The sequence below is a fragment of the Brassica rapa genome, unplaced genomic scaffold, assembly GCF_000309985.2.
Source record: "Brassica rapa cultivar Chiifu-401-42 unplaced genomic scaffold, CAAS_Brap_v3.01 Scaffold0472, whole genome shotgun sequence".
Classification (NCBI taxonomy): Eukaryota; Viridiplantae; Streptophyta; class Magnoliopsida; order Brassicales; family Brassicaceae; genus Brassica; species Brassica rapa.
The window spans coordinates 74339-94582 of record NW_022610413.1 but is presented as its reverse complement, the minus strand read 5'-3'; the positions used below and the strand labels follow the sequence as shown (position 1 = coordinate 94582).

The window sequence follows — 20244 nt, the reverse complement described above, 5'->3', positions numbered from 1 at the left end:
ACTCACCCTTTCACACTCAGGTAAAGGCATTAGATCCAAAGGTGAGATGGGATTGAACCCATAAACAATTTCAAAAGGAGAATACTTAGAAGCAGAATTCTGAGCATGATTATAAGCAAATTCACAGTGAGGCAAATACTCTTCCCATGATTTCAGATTCTTTTTAATGAATGCACGCAAGAGAGTTCCAAGAGTTCTATTAACTACCTCAGTTTGCCCATCAGTTTGTGGATGACATGTAGTAGAGAATAACAGCTTAGTACCTAGCTTAGACCAAAGAGTCTTCCAAAAATAACTAAGAAACTTAGTATCTCTATCAGAAACTATAGTCTTAGGCATGCCATGAATGCGCACAATCTCTTTAAAGAACAGGTTAGCAACATGCAATGCATCATCAGTTTTATGGCAAGCAATGAAATGTGCCATCTTAGAGAACCTATCCACAACTACAAAGATAGAATCCTTTCCTGTCCTAGTTCTTGGCAATCCCACAATAAAATCCATAGATATATCATTCCAAGGATGAGTAGGAATAGGCAAAGGAGTATACAAACCGTGGGGTTGAACCTTAGACTTTGCAAGCTTGCAAGTTGTGCACCTTCCACAGATTCTCTCCACATCTCTTTTCATATGTGGCCAATAGAAGTGATCCTGCAAAACTTTAAGAGTTTTTGCTATACCAAAATGACCCATCAAGCTTCCTCCATGGGAGTCCCTGACAAATAGATCTCTCAAAGAGCAATTAGGCACACATAAACGATTGTCATAGAATAAGAATCCATCATGCCTAAAATAATGTCCAGCAGCATACTTAGCACATGAATTATAAGCTTCTTGGAAGTCAGGATCAGATTCATACATTTCTTTAATCTGCTCAAAGCCTAGCAACTTAGCATCAAGAGTATTTAAGAGGACATACCTTCTGGATAGTGCATCAGCAACTATATTTTCCTTACCTTGTTTGTATTTGATCACATAAGGGAAGGTTTCAATGAATTCTACCCATCTGGCGTGTCTCTTGCTGAGCTTACTTTGTCCTTTGAGGTACTTGAGAGATTCATGGTCTGTGTGAATGACAAACTCCTTTGGCCAGAGATAATGCCGCCAAGTCTGTAGAGCTCTCACCAAGGCATAGAGTTCTTTGTCATAAGTGGCATAGTTGAGAGTAGCTCCACTGAGTTTCTCACTGAAATAAGCAATAGGTCTTTTATCCTGCATCAACACAGCACCAATTCCAATTCCTGAGGCATCACATTCTATTTCAAATGTTTTAGAAAAATCAGGAAGTATGAGAAGAGGAGATTGAGTAAGCTTCTCTTTAAGGAGTTGGAATGCGGCTTCTTGAACTTCTCCCCACTTGAATCCTACATCCTTCTTTATTATCTCAGTCAGGGGAGCTGCAAGAGTGCTGAAATCCTTCACAAAGCGCCTATAGAAACCTGCCAGTCCATGGAAACTCCTTACTTCTCCTACTGTAGTTGGACTCGGCCACTCTTGTATTGCTTTGATCTTCTCCTGATCCACCTTTACACCATCTGCACTTACAACAAAACCTAGAAAGACCAAGTTATCTGTGCAAAAAGTGCACTTCTTCAGATTGGCATAAAGTTTTTCTTTTCTCAAAACATCCAAAACAGCCCTAAGATGTTCTATATGATCTTCTAAGCATTTGCTGTAAACTAATATATCATCAAAGTACACAACAACAAAGATGCCTATGAAAGACCTAAGAATATGATTCATCAGTCTCATGAATGTACTAGGAGCATTGGTTAATCCAAATGGCATAACTAACCACTCATACAAGCCATGTTTAGTTTTAAAAGCAGTTTTCCACTCATCTCCTTCTTTCATCCTAATCTGATGATATCCACTTTTCAAGTCTATCTTAGAAAAGAAGCAAGAACCATGTAACTCATCAAGCATATCATCTAATCTAGGAATAGGGTGGCGATACTTCACTGTTATGTTGTTGATTGCTCTACAATCAACACACATGCGCCAGCTCCCATCTTTCTTAGGCACAAGGAGCACCGGAACTGCACAAGGACTTAAACTCTCCCGGATATGACCCTTCTCCATCAGCTCCTCTACTTGTCTTTGCAATTCTTTAGTCTCCACTGGATTAGTTCTGTATGCAGGTCTGTTTGGTAGTGTTGAACCAGGTACAAAGTCGATTTGGTGCTCAATCCCACGAACTGGAGGCAATCCAATGGGGCTATCTTCTGGAAACACATCTGCATATTCCTGTAAAAGAGAGACTAGTTCACTCGGATGATCCGGTGTGTGATCAGTAACTGTTAGTAAAGTCTCCTTAAACATAAGCAAGATAATAGAATTTTGAGAGTAAAGAATTCTTTTGATATCTCCCTGTTTGGCATAGAGGCTGTGATGCTTGTTCTGATCAGGTTTGAGGTCTATCGCTTTCTCTTTCTTTTTCTGAAGCTGGAGTTGATCTTCATGAACCTCTTTAGGAGATAAAGGCACCAGTACAGTCTTCTTTCCATTGAATTCAAATGAGTGCTTGTTGGTGAAGCCATCATGATTCACACGTCTATCATACTGCCAGGGTCTTCCAAGGAGTATATGACTGGCTTCCATTGGCAACACATCACACAAGACTTCATCTTCATATCTACCAATGGCTATAGGAACCAGCACTTGAGTAGAAACTCTCATCTCGCCCTCCTCATTAAGCCACTGCAATCTATATGGTCTTGGGTGTTTCTGAATTTTCAAACCCAATTTCTTCACCATTGTCTCACTAGCTACATTGACACAACTTCCTCCATCAATAATGAGACTGCACACCTTTCCCTGAACCATACACCTTGTGTAAAACAGATTCTCACGCTGCTCAAGCACTTCATGCTTAGTTTGCAAGTTCAAGAGCCTTCTTGTCACCAACAACCTTCCTTTCACTGGTTCTACTTCACTTTCTTCTCCAGACTCCTCATGATCAGACCCAGACTTCTCTTCTTCTGATTCATACTCTCCATTCTCAAGAAGAATCATAACCTTTTTGTTGGTGCACTCATTAGCATAATGCCCACGCCCTTGACATTTGAAACACTTAACATCTCTGGTTCTGGAACTAGTAGCTTCAGCTTTGCCTTTGTCTTTGCTGGATGTGCTGCTTGGCTTAGTCTCTTCTTTCTGCTGAGGCTTGCTATCCTTCAGATAGGATGTTTTCTCTTCCTTAGAGTGGTGGAACCTAGAAGATCCATAGCTGCGTGAGTTACCCTTCCTCTTGAGCTGCTGCTCCACTAGAATAGCTTTGTGCAACATCTCTTCTATCTCCACATAGTGTTGCATCTCCACACTGTCTTGTATCTCACGGTTAAGCCCTCCAAGGAACCTGGCCATAGTAGTTTCTCTATCCTCCAAGATACCAGCCCTTAACATCAGCATCTCCATGTCTTGATAGTACTCTTCCACAGTCTTAGATCCTTGGGTAAGTCTTCTAAGCTTCTGATGGAGATCTCGGTGGTAATGGCTTGGCACAAACCTCTTGCGCATAAGAGACTTCATCTCATTCCATGAGTCAACTGGATATTCCTGGTTAAGTCTTCTAGTCGTCACCAACTGATCCCACCAACTCAAAGCATAGTCATAGAACTCAGTGGCAGCAATCTGAATTCTTTGGGCATTGGAGTAGTGTTGCACATTGAAGACAAGCTCTATCTTCTTCTCCCAATCTAAGTAAGCATCCGGATCAACTTTCCCATGAAAGGGGGGAATTTTAAGCTTTAAACCAGCAAGCTCATCCCTGTGAAGTCTTCTTCCATCATGACCACGCCTATGCCTCCTCCTACTGTCCCTAGAGGAAGAGCTACTGCGCTCAGATCGGTTGCGGTCATAGTAGTTGTCAGTCTCTTGTGAACCAGCATGCTCCTGTTGTGGTTGAGTCCGTCTGTTCCTCCTAGATTCATTACTGTGACCCTGACCAGTAGCTTGTCTGATCTCTTCTCTGATCTCTTTCAGACTTTCTTTCATCATCTCGGTCATGTTGGTAAGCATAGTCTGATTGAGTTGATTAGTCATGGCTTCCATCAACAACTTGTTCTTCCTCATTAGTTCTGCTTCTTCATCAGTTGCATTACCCATTGGTACCTGAAACCAAAAGATAACACTCAACCAGTAAGGAGTTCGAAATCAAAATCAAATAAGGAAAACAAACAAGAGATGAAACAGATTCAGCACAGATCTAGAATAAAATTTCTCAGATTTTCGACAAACAATAACAGATCTATCAGGTTTACACAAGTTAATCAACAGATCGGATGATAAACTGATAGAAACAATAGATCTAACTCAACAACACCAAAAGATGAACAGATTCAGTACAGATCTAGAATAAAAATTCTCAGATTTATCACTTTCAAAGCTCAGAACAACAGATCTACCAATATTGAACTCAGAGTGAAACAGATCGACAGAAATAAGACAACAAACCCAGATCTAGCAATGGTTATGAAAACAAATGAATAGATCTAGTAAAAGCTTAAAGAAAACGAGAACTTCCCTAGCCAGAGTTGCTCTGATACCACATAATACACTCCTAGGATGCTTCTCTGGTTGGAATGGGATAGATCCTTGCAAATAGAGAATCAACAGACTCAATCTACTTCAAGGTGTGTGGATTGAATGGTGACACAAAGAGATGTGAGAGGTCTCCTTGATACTCCTAAGTAAATCCCTTGGATATGACACACCAAGACAATCACTCTTGTGGTTTTGTTAGATATGACACACTAACAAAGACTCAAGAACACTCAGATCTACAAGAAGACTTGCATATGAGATTAAGAGATCTTTAGAGTAACTAGAATGTAAGTGAGAGTTTTAGGTGAAGTTTAGAAGAGATTATGAAAGACTAAGTAACTTGAGAAACGTTTAGAGTCTAAGAGAGAACCATAGTGTCTAAGAGATTAGAGAGACTCAAACTGCATAATATTTATTAGTGTTGATGAGTTACAATATATAGGAGAGCTACTAGGGTTTACAAATCGCAAGGTTAAGGAGTAAGCATGTGAAGTCAAGGTAAAGGATTCAAATTAGCCACTAAGAGGCATCACACGCTTATGGCATCTTGGACTAAAGTTGCTTTAGCTTTCCAGCCTGTCCCAGCCTGGCAATGCGCGTCCCTTATCCCTTAAACGGTCTGATCCTTCTCCACTTGAGTAACTCTTCCATAGTTACCGTTTCACTTGTGCAAGGTAAGTTTAGGTTGAGGCTTGGATGGTACGGACTGTACGGCTTGTACGGCCTTGTACGGACGTCCGTACCATGCTCTCCCTAAACTCCCTTAAGTTTCCTCATCTCCTTTCCTCTTCAACTCCTTAGCTCTTCATACATATACTCAGCTCAACTCAACACTCCCCCTCAAGCTTAGCTTTGTGAAAGCCTAAGCTTGGACAGCCACAAGATCTTCCTCATTAAAAACCTCACCAAAGAAAACCCAATGGGATAAAACTTTGATGAGGGAAAAAGAGTAAAGACCTTGCAGCTAAGGGGACTAGCTCCTTCTCTTCCCAAGATCAATGAGGCCCAACCTGATGTGAATGGACTCCATTGTCTTCTGTCTTGCAGCCTTGGTAAACACATCCGCTAACTGATCTTCACTCCTTGTGTAGCATGGCAAGATGACTCCTAAGGTGATCATCTGCCTCACCTTGTGACAATCAACTTCAATGTGCTTGGTTCTCTCATGGAACACCGAGTTGGAGGCAATGTGAATGGCAGCTTGGTTGTCACAATGCATGGTCATTGGCGTGGCTTGATCAATCTCCAAATGCTTCAAGATGCCTTTGATCCATACTAACTCGTTGGTGAGCTTCAGCATGGCTCTATACTCAGCTTCTGCACTTGAGCAAGACACCACCTTCTGCTTCTTACTCTTCCAAGTCACCAAGTTGCCTCCAATGAATGTGCAATAGCCTGTGGTTGATCTCCGGTCTGCTCTATCACCAGCCCAATCCGCATCACAGTATCCCACCACTTCAGTGCTTCCATTGCAGCCCATCCATACTCCTTGATCAGGTGAGCCGTTGAGATACATCAAGATCCTCTCCACCATGTGCCAGTGATGTTCCTTAGGCACTTGCATGTGTTGACTCACCTGATTCACAGTAAAACAAATGTCAGGTCTAGTTATAGTAAGATAAATCAATTTGCCAACTAGTTTTCTATAGAGTTTAGGATCCTGATAAGGTTTGCTGTCTTCAATCTCCCCCTCTCGTGGAACTTTGTAGCCATCCTCCATAGGCATCCTTGCTGTCTTGCCCCCATAAGCCCCTGCACCTTTCAAGAGATCAAGTGTATACTTCCTTTGGGACATGAATAAACCTTCCTTGGATCTACATATCTCAATCCCAAGAAAGTATTTCATCTCTCCCAAGTCTTTAATCTCAAACATGGACTTAAGAAACTCCTTGGTTGCAATGATACCTTCCTTATCACTCCCTGTGATAATGATATCATCAACATACACAAGGAGTGCAATCATACCTGAGGGAGTTGTGAGTGTGAAGAGAGTGTGATCTAGTTCAGACTTCTTGAAGCCTCGGCCATTTAGAGTTGTGCTCAGCTTGTTGTACCAAGCTCTTGGTGATTGCTTCAACCCATAGATAGCCTTCTTCAGTCTCAACATATTTCCCTTCTTCACTAAGTGTTCCAAGCCTGGTGGGGGATGCATATATACTTCATCCTCAAGTTCCCCTTGTAGGAATGCATTCTTCACATCCATTTGCCATAAGCCCCATCCAAGGTTCACAGCCAAGCTTAATACAATTCGGATTGTATGCAACTTAGCTACTGGTGCAAATGTCTCAACATAATCCTCTCCATAGGTTTGAGTAAAGCCTCTTGCAACCAGTCTTGACTTCTTCCTCTCAATCTTTCCATCCGCTTTGTACTTGATTGTGAAGATCCATCTACTAGTCACAGCCTTCTTCCCTTTTGGTAACTCACTCTCATACCATGTATCATTCTTGATCATAGCTCCTGCTTCATCTCCTACTGACTCTTTCCATTCTTTATCCTTCATTGCCTCTTCATAGCTTCTTGGGATGTGATTCTCATCCAAGTTTACCATGAAAGCGCAATGTGCTTCTGGATATTGAGCAAAGGAGCACACGGCTTGAGAAGGATGCTCCACAGCTTGGGCATTGTAGTACACTCTCGTGTTTACCCAACTGGAAGGATCCTTCCTTATCCTTGTACTCCTTCTTAGTGGCTGCACAACCGGTTCTTCTTCCTGTTGTTCTTCTACAACTTCATCTTGAGAAGGTGTTTGTATCACACCATGATCATGCCCATGACCATCAGAGCCTATGCTCTCTTCTCCTTCATCTTGGTTAGTCTCTTGCGTAGGCTCCTCCTCATGTGTCTCTCCTCCCTCATGATCAAGGTGGGATGGTGAACCAACTTCAGGAGGTGTTGTTGCGTGATCTCTTGGATCCTGGGATGTACTGATTCCAAGACCTTCAAGGATGATCCGCAAGGTGGTGGCCTTGTCTGATGTTAAATCCTTCAAGTCTTCTTGGTTCTTTTCTTCATAGTATCCTCTATCTTCCAAGAACTTCACATCTCTAGATACAAGAACTCTCCTTGCTATAGGGTCATAGCATTTGTATCCTTTCTGTGTAGCTGAGTATCCTATGAACACAGCCTTAGTACTTCTTGCTTCTAGCTTGTTGATCATCTCTCCTGGTTTGAGCACAAAGCATAGACATCCAAAGACTCGCAAGTAATCAAGCACTGGTTTGTACCTGTTCAGAACTTCAAATGGAGCCTTCTCATTCAGAACCTTGGTTGGAGTTCTGTTGATCAAGTAACAAGTAGTGGCAACCGCATCACTCCAGAATCTCTTTGGAACATTACTCTGAAACATCAGAGACCTTGCCACTTCCATGAGGTGCCTATTCTTCCTCTCAGCCACTCCATTTTGCTGTGGAGTATACGGACAGCTTGTTTGATGTAGGATCCCATGTTGTGATAAGTGTTCCTTGAAAGCATGACTTGTGTACTCTCCTCCATTATCTGATCTCAAAATTTTAATCTTAGCATGATAATGGTTAGTTACATAAGTTTGAAAGTTCCTAAATGCATCAAGTACCCTATCTTTGGTCTGAATTAAGGTTAACCAGGTGTATTTGGATTTTTCATCAATGAATGTGACAAAGTACTTATAACTATCTCTAGATAAGCAAGGGGCAGTCCACACATCAGAATGAATTAAATCAAAGCAGTTATCATAGATAGTAGTAGACTTTTGAAACACAGTTCTACAATGCTTGCCTAAAATACAAGCTTCACAATCTTTGTTCTCAAACACAACACCTGGTACCATTAAGTTCAAAGCTTTAACATGAGGGTGTCCTACTCTAGCATGCCACAATGCATTTTTATTCAACAAAGAAGCAGAAGTAAATGAGCAACTATAATCAGGAACAGAAGTGAGTTCTTCAAGCATATAGAGATCTCCCTTAGTCACCCCTTTCCCAATCAATCTGCTGCTCTCAATATCCTGAAACTTCACATCATTAGGACTAAAGATAACATTGCATTGTAAATCATTAGTACATTTCTTCACAGATAATAGGTTTGATGTAAATTCAGGCATGTAAAAAGCTCTAGATTCTTTGTTAAACAACTTAAGCTTTCCTATTCCTCTAATAGGTATCTTATCCCCATTTGCTATCATCACATGCCCATGTGTAGGTTCTATATCCTTAATCAAGTTCTCATCACTTATCATATGATGTGATGCACCAGAATCAACAATCAATGGTTTACCTACTCGTTTAGCATTATTATTAGATTTTATGATTTAAAGAGTGATTAAGTTTAATCTGAGAATTAAAGAGATTGGAGATTAAGAACAAGAGAGAGACTAGAGAGAGAGACTCAAAACTCCATTAGATTGATTAATGAGAGAGTTTACAACACATATAGATTAGAGATACATGATTTCGTCCAGATTCAGTCTAGCTAGGATAAGAGGCATGTGTAGTCAAAGATGCTTGATTCAAACTGGCCAATAAGGTTCCTCACATGCTTGGGTATCTTGCTTTAGCTTTCCAGCTGGTGCCAGCCTGTCTAAAGCTCTCTAGCCTTGACCAGACCTTATCCAAACTCCTCCTTGCTTATCCAGACTCCTCCTGGCGTGTTTCACTCTCCAAATGGATGCAAGGTAACTTCCCAAGTCTTTTAACTCAGTTACCACAGTAACAATAAAGTTACTGTGGTAAATCTCCAAAGTTACTGCCTGCTCCAAATCTCTTCCTCTCTCAATATATCAACTCTTTATTCTCTCATCTCAACACTCCCCCTCAAGCTTGACCATGTGGAACAAGTCAAGCTTGGAAGGACCATGAGATCTCCCTCATTAAAACCTCATTAAGGAAAACCCATTGGGACAAAACCTTAATGAGGAAAAAGAGTAGAGATCACATGATCAGGAGAGTGTATAGACTAGCCCTTAGGCGAGAGATCAATGAGTCCTAACCTGATGTGTATGGACTCCATTGTCTTTTGCCTTGCTGCCTTTGTGAACACATCTGCTAACTGATCCTCACTCCGAGTATAACAAGGTAGAATCACCCCAAGAATCATCATCTGTCTCACCTTGTGACAATCAACCTCAATGTGCTTTGTTCTCTCATGGAACACAGAATTAGATGCAATGTGGATAGCTGCTTGATTATCACAATGCATTGTCATTGGCGTTGCTTGAATAATCTCCAGATGCTTCAAGATCCCTTTTATCCACACTAGCTCATTTGTAAGCTTCAGCATTGCTCTATACTCGGCCTCAGCACTGGAACAAGACACCACCTTCTGCTTCTTACTCTTCCAAGTGACCAAGTTACCACCAATGAATGTACAATAGCCTGTGGTTGATCTTCTGTCTGCTCGGTCTCCAGCCCAATCTGCATCACAGTAGCCTACAACCTCAGTACTCTTGTTACATCCCATCCATACTCCAAGACCAGTAGTTCCATTCAGATACATCAAGATCCTTTCCACCATCCGCCAATGGTGCTCCTTAGGAACTTGCATGTGCTGACTGACTTGATTCACCGCAAAACACACATCAGGTCTGTAATGGTAAGATAAATCAACTTCCCCACTAGCTTCCTATATAGCTTAGGATCATGGAACGGATTGCTATCCTCAATCTCCCCCTCACGTGGAACCTTGTAACCATCCTCCATTGGCATCTTGGCTGTCTTTCCTCCATAGGCATCTGCTCCCTTCAAGAGATCAATCACATACTTCCTTTGGGACATAAACAATCCTTCCTTTGATCTGCATATCTCAATCCCAAGAAAATACTTCATTTCCCCCAAGTCTTTAATCTCAAAGCTTGCCTTGAGATACTCCTTTGTAGCCTTGATGCCTTCCTTATCACTGCCTGTGATGATGATATCATCCACATACACAAGCAACACCACAATACCAGATGAGGTGGTTAGGGTAAAGAGAGTGTGATCCAATTCTGACTTTCTGAACCCTCTCCCATTCAGTGTAGTACTCAACTTGTTGTACCACGCCCTTGGAGACTGCTTGAGACCATAGATAGCTTTCCTCAACCTCAACACATTACCCTTCTTTACTAGATGTTCAAGACCTGGTGGTGGATGCATGTATACTTCATCTTCCAACTCTCCTTGAAGGAATGCATTCTTCACATCCATTTGCCACAAATCCCACTCAAGATTCACAGCTAAAGATAATACAATCCTGATAGTATGAAGTTTAGCCACAGGAGCAAAGGTCTCAACATAGTCCTCACCATATGTCTGAGTAAATCCTCTTGCCACCAACCTAGACTTGCGCCTCTCTATTCTTCCATCAGGATGAAACTTGATTGTGAACACCCATTTACTAGTCACTGCCTTCTTCCCTTTAGGCAGCTCACTCTCATACCATGTTTCATTCTTAATCATGGCTCCGGACTCATCAGCAACTGAATCTCTCCACTCCTTTAAAGCCATAGCTTCTTCATATGTCCTTGGAATATAGCTCTCATCCAAGCTTACTGTGAAGGCTGTATGCTCGTCCGGAAACTCTGCAAAGGAACACATAGCTTGAGAAGGATGCTCCACAGCCTGGGCATTGTAGTACACTCTCGTGTTTACCCAGTTGGAAGCATCTCTCTTCACCCTTGTGCTCCTCCTTAGCTCCTGAACTTGTTCTTCTTGTGGCTCTTGCCCATCTTCACTTGATTGAGCACCACTCTCATTTGACCCATCTCCTTCACTAGACTGAGTACCACTCTCATCTGAGCCAGTAGACTCTCTTTGCCCATCTCCACTAGACTGAGCACCACTCTCTACTTCCTGTGTCACCTCTTGATTATGCTGGCCTGAATCTTCTTGATTTTGCACTTGCTCATGAGATTCAGTTCCATTCCCCCTCTCATGATCAAGAGGAGTTGTTCTTTCAGCTTCACTAGTCGGATTGGAAGACTCTCTTCTTCCAGATTCCTGATCCTGGGATAACCCTATCCCTAGCTTCTCCAACAGCACCCTCAGTGTTGTTGCTCTATCAGATGGAGCTTGAGACAAATCCTTCAGATTTTCCCACTCCTTTTCTTCATAATACCCTTTTGATTCAATAAACTTCACTTCTCTAGATACCATCACTCTCCTTGCTTCTGGATCATAGCACTTGTATCCCTTTTGAGTGATAGAGTACCCAATAAACATAGCCTTAGTACTCTTTGCCTCCAGCTTGTTTCTCTGTTCTCCTGGAGTCATGACATAGCATACACACCCAAATACCCGTAGGTGATCAATAAAAGGCGTGCTCTTATTCAGCACCTCAAATGGAGACAGATTCTTTAGTATCTTGGTTGGGACCCGGTTGATGAGATAGCAAGCAGTCTGTACAGCATCTCCCCAAAAACGTTTTGGGACATTTGCATGAAACATCATCGACCTAGCAACCTCCATCAAGTGCCTATTCTTCCTCTCAGCTACACCATTCTGCTGTGGTGTGTAGGGACAACTGGTCTGATGCACAATCCCATGCTTGGCTAGATGACTCTTGAAGGCATTGCTGATGTATTCACCTCCGTTGTCTGATCTCAGTACCTTCACAGTAGCATTGTATTGATTAGATACATATGCTTGGAAGTTCATAAACGCTTCTAGCACCTTATCTTTAGATGGAAGCAATGTGAGCCATGTATACTTAGACTTCTCATCAATGAATGTCACAAAGTATTTATGGCTGTCTCTAGACATGCATGGAGCGGTCCACACATCCGAGTGAACTAGATCAAAGCAATGCTCATAAGTAGTCTTAGATGTTGGGAAAACAGTCCTACAATGCTTTCCTAATATGCATGCTTCACAATCCAAGTGATTGAATGACATATTAGGGATTATCAATTCAATGGCACGAGCATGAGGATGTCCTAATCTAGCATGCCAAGTAATACTATCAATCTTCTCAGCAGTACTACTCAAGCAAATAGAATCAAAGGGATTAGAGGTCTTAGCCAAGTCGAGGTGGTATAGCTGATTCTTGCTGTCTCCTCTGCCAATGACTCTCCCAGTCTTCAAATCTTGAAACTCAACTTCATCAGGTCTGAATACTACTTGACAATCAAGATCAATGGTAGCTTTCTTCACAGATAATAGATTTGAAGTGAACTGAGGCATGTAGAAGGCAGCCGTGTCCTTCTCAAACAGTTTGAGCTTTCCCACTCCTTCTATTGGGATCATAGCACCATTAGCTATCCTAACACTCCCTGTTGCAGCCTTGATCTCACTTATAAGCCTCCTATCACTGATCATATGATGACTTGCTCCAGAATCAATCACCATGGGTTTAGAAGCTCCGGATTGTATAGCATGCTTCTTGCTTGCTGCTAAGGCTTGTACATGTTCCATGAACACTCTCCATTCCTTCCTGGTGATGCGATCATCAGCTCCACTCCCTTTCTCCTGCTCTCTTAACACCCCACTGTCTTCTACTGATTCCCCCATGTAGGCTGAGTAAGAACACTCTCCCACAACTCTCTTCCTACCCTTTCCTATGTTGATATAAGCTTTGGATAGCATTCTGCACCTCCTCCTCTTCCGGAAGCCCTCACTCCTACTCCCGGTTAGCCTCCATGAGCCCTCACTCCTACTCATGGTTAGCTTCTGGAAGCTCTCACTCCTACTCCCAGTTGGCTTCCATGAGCTCTCACTCCTACTCATGGTTAGCCTCTCATCATCTCTCATTATCTCATACGCCCTTCTTATAAGCACACAGATCTCTTCCATTTCCGGAAGCTGTTCCCCTCTTAGAACCATCTCCACCAGCCACCCATATGATGACTCCATGCTCGCCAAGAGCTTCAAGACCATCTCTTGCTCTGGTGTAGCATCCCCATCCACATGGGATCTCAACCCTTGTAGTTCAACCCACAAGTGTTGTAGCTTCCTCACATGGTTATTGAACTCTTCTCTTCCTTGCTTAGCTTCACTGATCACCTTCTTGACTTCATACACTCTCCTAAGATTGATCTTGTTCTCATAAACATCTTCAATCTTCTCAAGCAGTATACTCTCTTCAAGACTAAAGCAATCTCCACTTGTTTCTCTTGCTGTCTGATCTTTCTCAGCAGCTTTACCCTTCAAAGACTCTTCCTTCTCATGGTTTCTCCAAACTCCACACCTTTTCAGAGTTGTTTTCATCTGTGAGAACCACCCCCACTCATTCCCTCTCTCTTTCTTCTCTTCACGCCTTGTTGTACCAGATTGAAGCAGCTCCATTTCCTTTAGCCTAAAGCTTCCCCCCAAATGCTTCTAATCTCACACGCCAAGCTTAACCACAAGCTAGACCCCTCTTCTGACCTTGTCAACCACCTAAAGGGACTCCCTTGAGGCTGACTCTCCAAAAGAAACACCAACAGACACAAACTTGACTTTCAAAGGATCTAGCTCTTGAAAACTCTCAAGAACTCTCAAGAACACTCAAGAACACTCAAGAACATTTAGAAAACGAAATCAATCTCTCCTTTTAAAGTAACCTGGCTCTGATACCATATTAGATTTTATGATTTAAAGAGTGATTAAGTTTAATCTGAGAATTAAAGAGATTGGAGATTAAGAACAAGAGAGAGACTAGAGAGAGAGACTCAAAACTCCATTAGATTGATTAATGAGAGAGTTTACAACACATATAGATTAGAGATACATGATTTCGTCCAGATTCAGTCTAGCTAGGATAAGAGGCATGTGTAGTCAAAGATGCTTGATTCAAACTGGCCAATAAGGTTCCTCACATGCTTGGGTATCTTGCTTTAGCTTTCCAGCTGGTGCCAGCCTGTCTAAAGCTCTCTAGCCTTGACCAGACCTTATCCAAACTCCTCCTTGCTTATCCAGACTCCTCCTGGCGTGTTTCACTCTCCAAATGGATGCAAGGTAACTTCCCAAGTCTTTTAACTCAGTTACCACAGTAACAATAAAGTTACTGTGGTAAATCTCCAAAGTTACTGCCTGCTCCAAATCTCTTCCTCTCTCAATATATCAACTCTTTATTCTCTCATCTCAACAATTATGACATAGATTACTAAGTAATGGATGCATCCTATCAGTTCTAGCAATGTGGGCATTTCTATACTCATTCCTAGTTTCTAACCGTTCTACTAGTTCTCTAATCAAGTGATCATCCTTATATGCAATCATAGAAGCTCCAAAGGAATAACTATAAGTGTTACCGTTTTCCTTTAGCATTTTGAAGAGTGCATCAAGGTCTGATCTCTTGATGTAGTCATCATTGCTGCGTGAGCTTGAGGCGCCAGTGTAAGCCACAAGAGACTTCCCATTCCCATCATTGCCTCCAAGCCCATCCACTTCACTCATCTTGCTGGTGCCAGCTCCACTTGAACCTTCAGTCACATTTGCCCTTCCCTCACGCTCCTTCATGAACTTGGCCGGCTTGAGGTGTGGGTGAAGTATCCAGCATTGGCTCTTCTTATGACCATGCTTCTTGCAATGATCACAGTTACCATTGAACTTCCTGTCCTCATACTTCCCGTGAGATGCCTTGTTTGCTTGTGGAGCCTCGGTTGAGTCCTCATGAGCTGCTTGATTGGCAAGAGAGAGCTCCCCCTTTCCTCCAAACAACCCCATAGATCCCTGCTCCCGTTGAATTTGCGCACACACCTCCTCAAGGTCCGGAAGCTTGTCTGACCTCAACATGTGCTGAATGAGTTGAGTGTAGGCCGGGTTCAGTGTGAGAAGCAACCCAAAGACCTTGTCTTGCTCGCGCCTCTCATTCAGCTGATCTGGATCAGTTGTGCTCGGCCTCAGCATCTCCAGCTCTGACCATAAGGACCTGAACCTCCCCAAGTGCTTAGTGAACTCCATGTCCTCTTGTGCAAGACGGTTGATCACTAGCTTCACTTCAAACACACGGCTGAGGTTGGAAGTGTTCCCATACACCTTCTTCAGCGTGTCCCACAGCTCTTTGGCTGATTCACAGTAGCTGTAAGCATCCAAGATAGCTGGGTCCAAGGATGCGTGTAGAACCGTCATCACCAGCATGTCTTCTTGTTGCCATTTCTCCACAGCCGCTTCATTGGAGACCTCTTCTTGATCTCCTCCCTGAGTAATGAGTTTCGGAGCCTCCCCTGTTGTGATGTGCCCCCACAAACCCTTACTTCCCACCGCAGTCTTCACCATCCGAGACCACACAAGGTAGTTGCTACCCTTGAAAGTAACCGCCACCTTCATCCTCATGCTCAACCCATGCTCCATCTTTACTCAGCTTGACTTGAACAGCTTGAATCTGATGAAATCTTGAGTCTTGAATCACGTACACACACCAACCTTGAGTCTTGAGTCACGCACAAACACAGAACGTAGCGCAGCTCCAATACCTTCAAAGCTACTAGCGTGTAGCTTCAAAGCCTTGTAACTCTCTAAAGATCAAACCCCAGATTCTAATGAACCTGGCTCTGATACCATATGAGATTAAGAGATCTTTAGAGTAACTAGAATGTAAGTGAGAGTTTTAGGTGAAGTTTAGAAGAGATTATGAAAGACTAAGTAACTTGAGAAACGTTTAGAGTCTAAGAGAGAACCATAGTGTCTAAGAGATTAGAGAGACTCAAACTGCATAATATTTATTAGTGTTGATGAGTTACAATATATAGGAGAGCTACTAGGGTTTACAAATCGCAAGGTTAAGGAGTAAGCATGTGAAGTCAAGGTAAAGGATTCAAATTAGCCACTAAGAGGCATCACACGCTTATGGCATCTTGGACTAAAGTTGCTTTAGCTTTCCAGCCTGTCCCAGCCTGGCAATGCGCGTCCCTTATCCCTTAAACGGTCTGATCCTTCTCCACTTGAGTAACTCTTCCATAGTTACCGTTTCACTTGTGCAAGGTAAGTTTAGGTTGAGGCTTGGATGGTACGGACTGTACGGCTTGTACGGCCTTGTACGGACGTCCGTACCATGCTCTCCCTAAACTCCCTTAAGTTTCCTCATCTCCTTTCCTCTTCAACTCCTTAGCTCTTCATACATATACTCAGCTCAACTCAACATTGCAGCCGTCAGAGAGAGACAAGAGTCTGAAAATAAAAGATTGGATAACTCTATTAGGGTTTTCAGACACATATTTATAGAGAAAGCAAGGAACAGGCTCCTTGGTCTCTAAATGGGCCTTAAAAATAAACCTTATAAAACCCATATAAAACCTTATAAGGGCTTTCAAGTCTGGCAGCTTAATTTCCAAGTCTGGCAGCTTAATTCTCAAGTCTGGCAGCTTAATTCTCAAGTCTAGCAAAGATAAATAATTAAAATAAAGTCTTGAACTGAGATCATCAAATGAGTGATAGGAAAGCAACATATGGCCTCATTAAAAACCTATCTTTGGAAAACCCAGTGGGACAAAACCAAAGATAGGGAAAAAGAGCACACATATGTTACTTGCTCATTTGATGTCTATCTTGTAGCTGAGATGGCTTGAATTGTGGTAAGTGTGTCTTGGTTGATCAAGCTTCTTCCAAGACTCTCTTCTTGCTTCAGTGATGTCTTAAGTAATCCTCCAATGGCTTCTTTGAGTTGCTTGCTTCTGGCTCGAGTCATAGGACCTTCAGATATGGCTAGAGCTCCTCCATCAGCTGGATCTTCCATGCTCCCATCATCTTCTTTGTTTGACTGGTCCATGATCATATCAGAAGCTGTCCTATTCCCAAACTGGGAAACTGGAATCACCTGATTAGAAAGTGGGATAACTTCTTCATCCCAACTCCTATGAGATTTATTCAACTTCCTGGTGTTTCTCCACCATTTTATGTATCCAAATCAAGCTTCTTACAAAGTGATTCATCCTGGTTTGATTGGAACGACGAAGAAGCTGTCCTATTCCCAAACTGGGAAAATGGAATCACCTGATTTGAAAGTGGGATAACTCATTCATCCCAACTCCTATGATATTAATTCAACTTCCTGGTGATTCTCCAACACTTTATCTATCCAAGTCAAGCTTCTTACAAAGTGATTCATCCTGGTTTGATTGGAACGCCGAAGAAGCTGTCCTATTCCCAAACTGGGAAACTGGAATCACCTGATTAGAAAGTGGGATAACTTCTTCATCCCAACTCCTATGAGATTTATTCAACTTCCTGGTGATTCTCCAACACTTTATGTATTTAAATCAAGCTTCTTACAGAGTGATTCATCCTGGTTTGATTGGAACGACGAAGAAGCTGTCCTATTCCCAAACTGGGAAACTGGAATCACCTGATTAGAAAGTGGGATAACTTCTTCATCCCAACTTCTATGAGATTTATTCAACTTCCTGGTGTTTCTCCACCATTTTATGTATCCAAATCAAGCTTCTTACAAAGTGATTCATCCTGGTTTGATTGGAACGACGAAGAAGCTGTCCTATTCCCAAACTGGGAAAATGGAATCACCTGATTTGAAAGTGGGATAACTCTTCATCCCAACTCCTATGATATTAATTCAACTTCCTGGTGATTCTCCAACACTTTATCTATCCAAGTCAAGCTTCTTACAAAGTGATTCATCCTGGTTTGATTGGAACGCCGAAGAAGCTGTCCTATTCCCAAACTGGGAAACTGGAATCACCTGATTAGAAAGTGGGATAACTTCTTCATCCCAACTCCTATGAGATTTATTCAACTTCCTGGTGATTCTCCAACACTTTATGTATTTAAATCAAGCTTCTTACAGAGTGATTCATCCTGGTTTGATTGGAACGACGAAGAAGCTGTCCTATTCCCAAACTGGGAAACTGGAATCACCTGATTAGAAAGTGGGATAACTTCTTCATCCCAACTTCTATGAGATTAATTCAACTTCCTGGTGATTCTCCACCACTTTATGTATCCAAATCAAGCTTCTTACAGAGTGATTCATCCTGGTGTTATTGGAACGACGAAGAAGCTGTCCTATTCCCAAACTGGGAAACTGGAATCACCTGATTAGAAAGGAGGATAACTTCTTCATCCCAACTCCTATGAGATTAATTCAACTTCCTGGTGATTCTCCACCACTTTATGTATCCAAATCAAGCTTCTTACAAAGTGATTCATCCTGGTGTTATTGGAACGACGAAGAAGCTGTCATATTCCCAAACTGGGAAACTGGAATCACCTGATTAGAATGTGGGATAACTTCTTCATCCCAACTCCTATGAGATTTATTCAACTTCCTGGTGATTCTCCAACATTTTATGTATCCAAATCAAGCTTCTTACAGAGTGATCATCCTGGTTTGATTGGAACGACGAAGAAGCTGTCCTATTCTCAAACTGGGAAACTGGAATCACCTGATTAGAAAGTGGGATAACTTCTTCATCCCAACTCCTATGAGATTTATTCAACTTCCTGGTGATTCTCCAACACTTTATGTATCCAAATCAAGCTTCTTACAGAGTGATTCATCCTGGTTTGATTGGAACGACGAAGAAGCTGTCCTATTCCCAAACTGGGAAACTGGAATCACCTGATTAGAAAGTGGGATAACTTCTTCATCCCAACTTCTATGAGATTAATTCAACTTCCTGGTGATTCTCCACCACTTTATGTATCCAAATCAAGCTTCTTACAGAGTGATTCATCCTGGTGTTATTGGAACGACGAAGAAGCTGTCCTATTCCCAAACTGGGAAACTGGAATCACCTGATTAGAAAGGAGAATAACTTCTTCATCGCAACTCCTATGAGATTTATTCAACTTCCTGGTGATTCTACACCACTTTATGTATCCAAACTAAGGTTCTTACAAAGTGATTCATCCTGGTGCTATTGGAACGACGAAGAAGCTGTCCTATTCCCAAACTGGGAAACTGGAATCACCTGATTAGAAAGTGGGATAACTTCTTCATCCCAACTCCTATGAGATTAATTCAACTTCCTGGTGATTCTCCACCACTTTATGTATCCAAATCAAGCTTTTACAAAGTGATTCATCCTGGTGTTATTGGAACGACGAAGAAGCTGTCCTATTCCCAAACTGGGAAACTGGAATCACCTGATTAGAAAGTGGGATAACTTCCTGGTGATTCTCCACCACTTTATGTATCCAAATCAAGCTTCTTACAAAGTGATTCATCCTGGTGTTATTGGAACGACGAAGAAGCTGTCCTATTCCCAAACTGGGAAACTGGAATCACCTGATTAGAAAGTGGGATGACTTCTTCATCCCAACTCCTATGAGATTTATTCAACTTCCTGGTGATTCTCCAACACTTTATGTATCCAAATCAAGCTTCTTACAGAGTGATTAATCCTGGTTTGATTGGAACGACGAAGAAGCTGTCCTATTCCCAAACTGGGAAACTGGAATCACCTGATTAGAAAGTGGGATAACTTCTTCATCCCAACTCCTATGAGATTAATTCAACTTCCTGGTGATTCTCCACCACTTTATGTATCCAAATCAAGCTTCTTACAGAGTGATTCATCCTGGTTTGATTGGAACGACGAAGAAGCTGTCCTATTCCCAAACTGGGAAACTGGAATCACCTGATTAGAAAGTGGGATAACTTCTTCATCCCAACTCCTATGAGATTTATTCAACTTCCTGGTGATTCTCCAACACTTTATGTATCCAAATCAAGCTTCTTACAACGTGATTCATCCTGGTTTGATTGGAACGACGAAGAAGCTGTCCTATTCCCAAACTGGGAAACTGGAATCACCTGATTAGAAAGTGGGATAACTTCTTCATCCCAACTCCTATGAGATTAATTCAACTTCCT

At 42.1% G+C, this 20244-nt stretch overlaps 1 protein-coding gene across 1 annotated transcript; it reads right to left on the bottom strand.

Moving 5' to 3' along the window:
- Window positions 1-2848: 2848 nt before the first annotated feature.
- LOC117130420 lies at window positions 2849-17366 on the bottom strand. The gene is made up of 3 exons (XM_033283292.1): window positions 16556-17366; window positions 3072-4792; window positions 2849-2853 (listed from the first exon to the last, which is right to left on the bottom strand). The coding sequence occupies exons 2-3, from the start codon at window positions 4105-4107 to the stop codon at window positions 2849-2851; spliced, it is 1041 nt and encodes a 346-aa protein (XP_033139183.1). The 5' UTR covers window positions 4108-4792; window positions 16556-17366.
- Window positions 17367-20244: the final 2878 nt, after the last annotated feature.

What these genes read in the sequence shown, in the direction of transcription:
- LOC117130420 (XM_033283292.1), bottom strand. Translation starts at nt 4,107, where the DNA reads ATGGGTAATGCAACTGATGAAGAAGCAGAACTAATGAGGAAGAACAAG.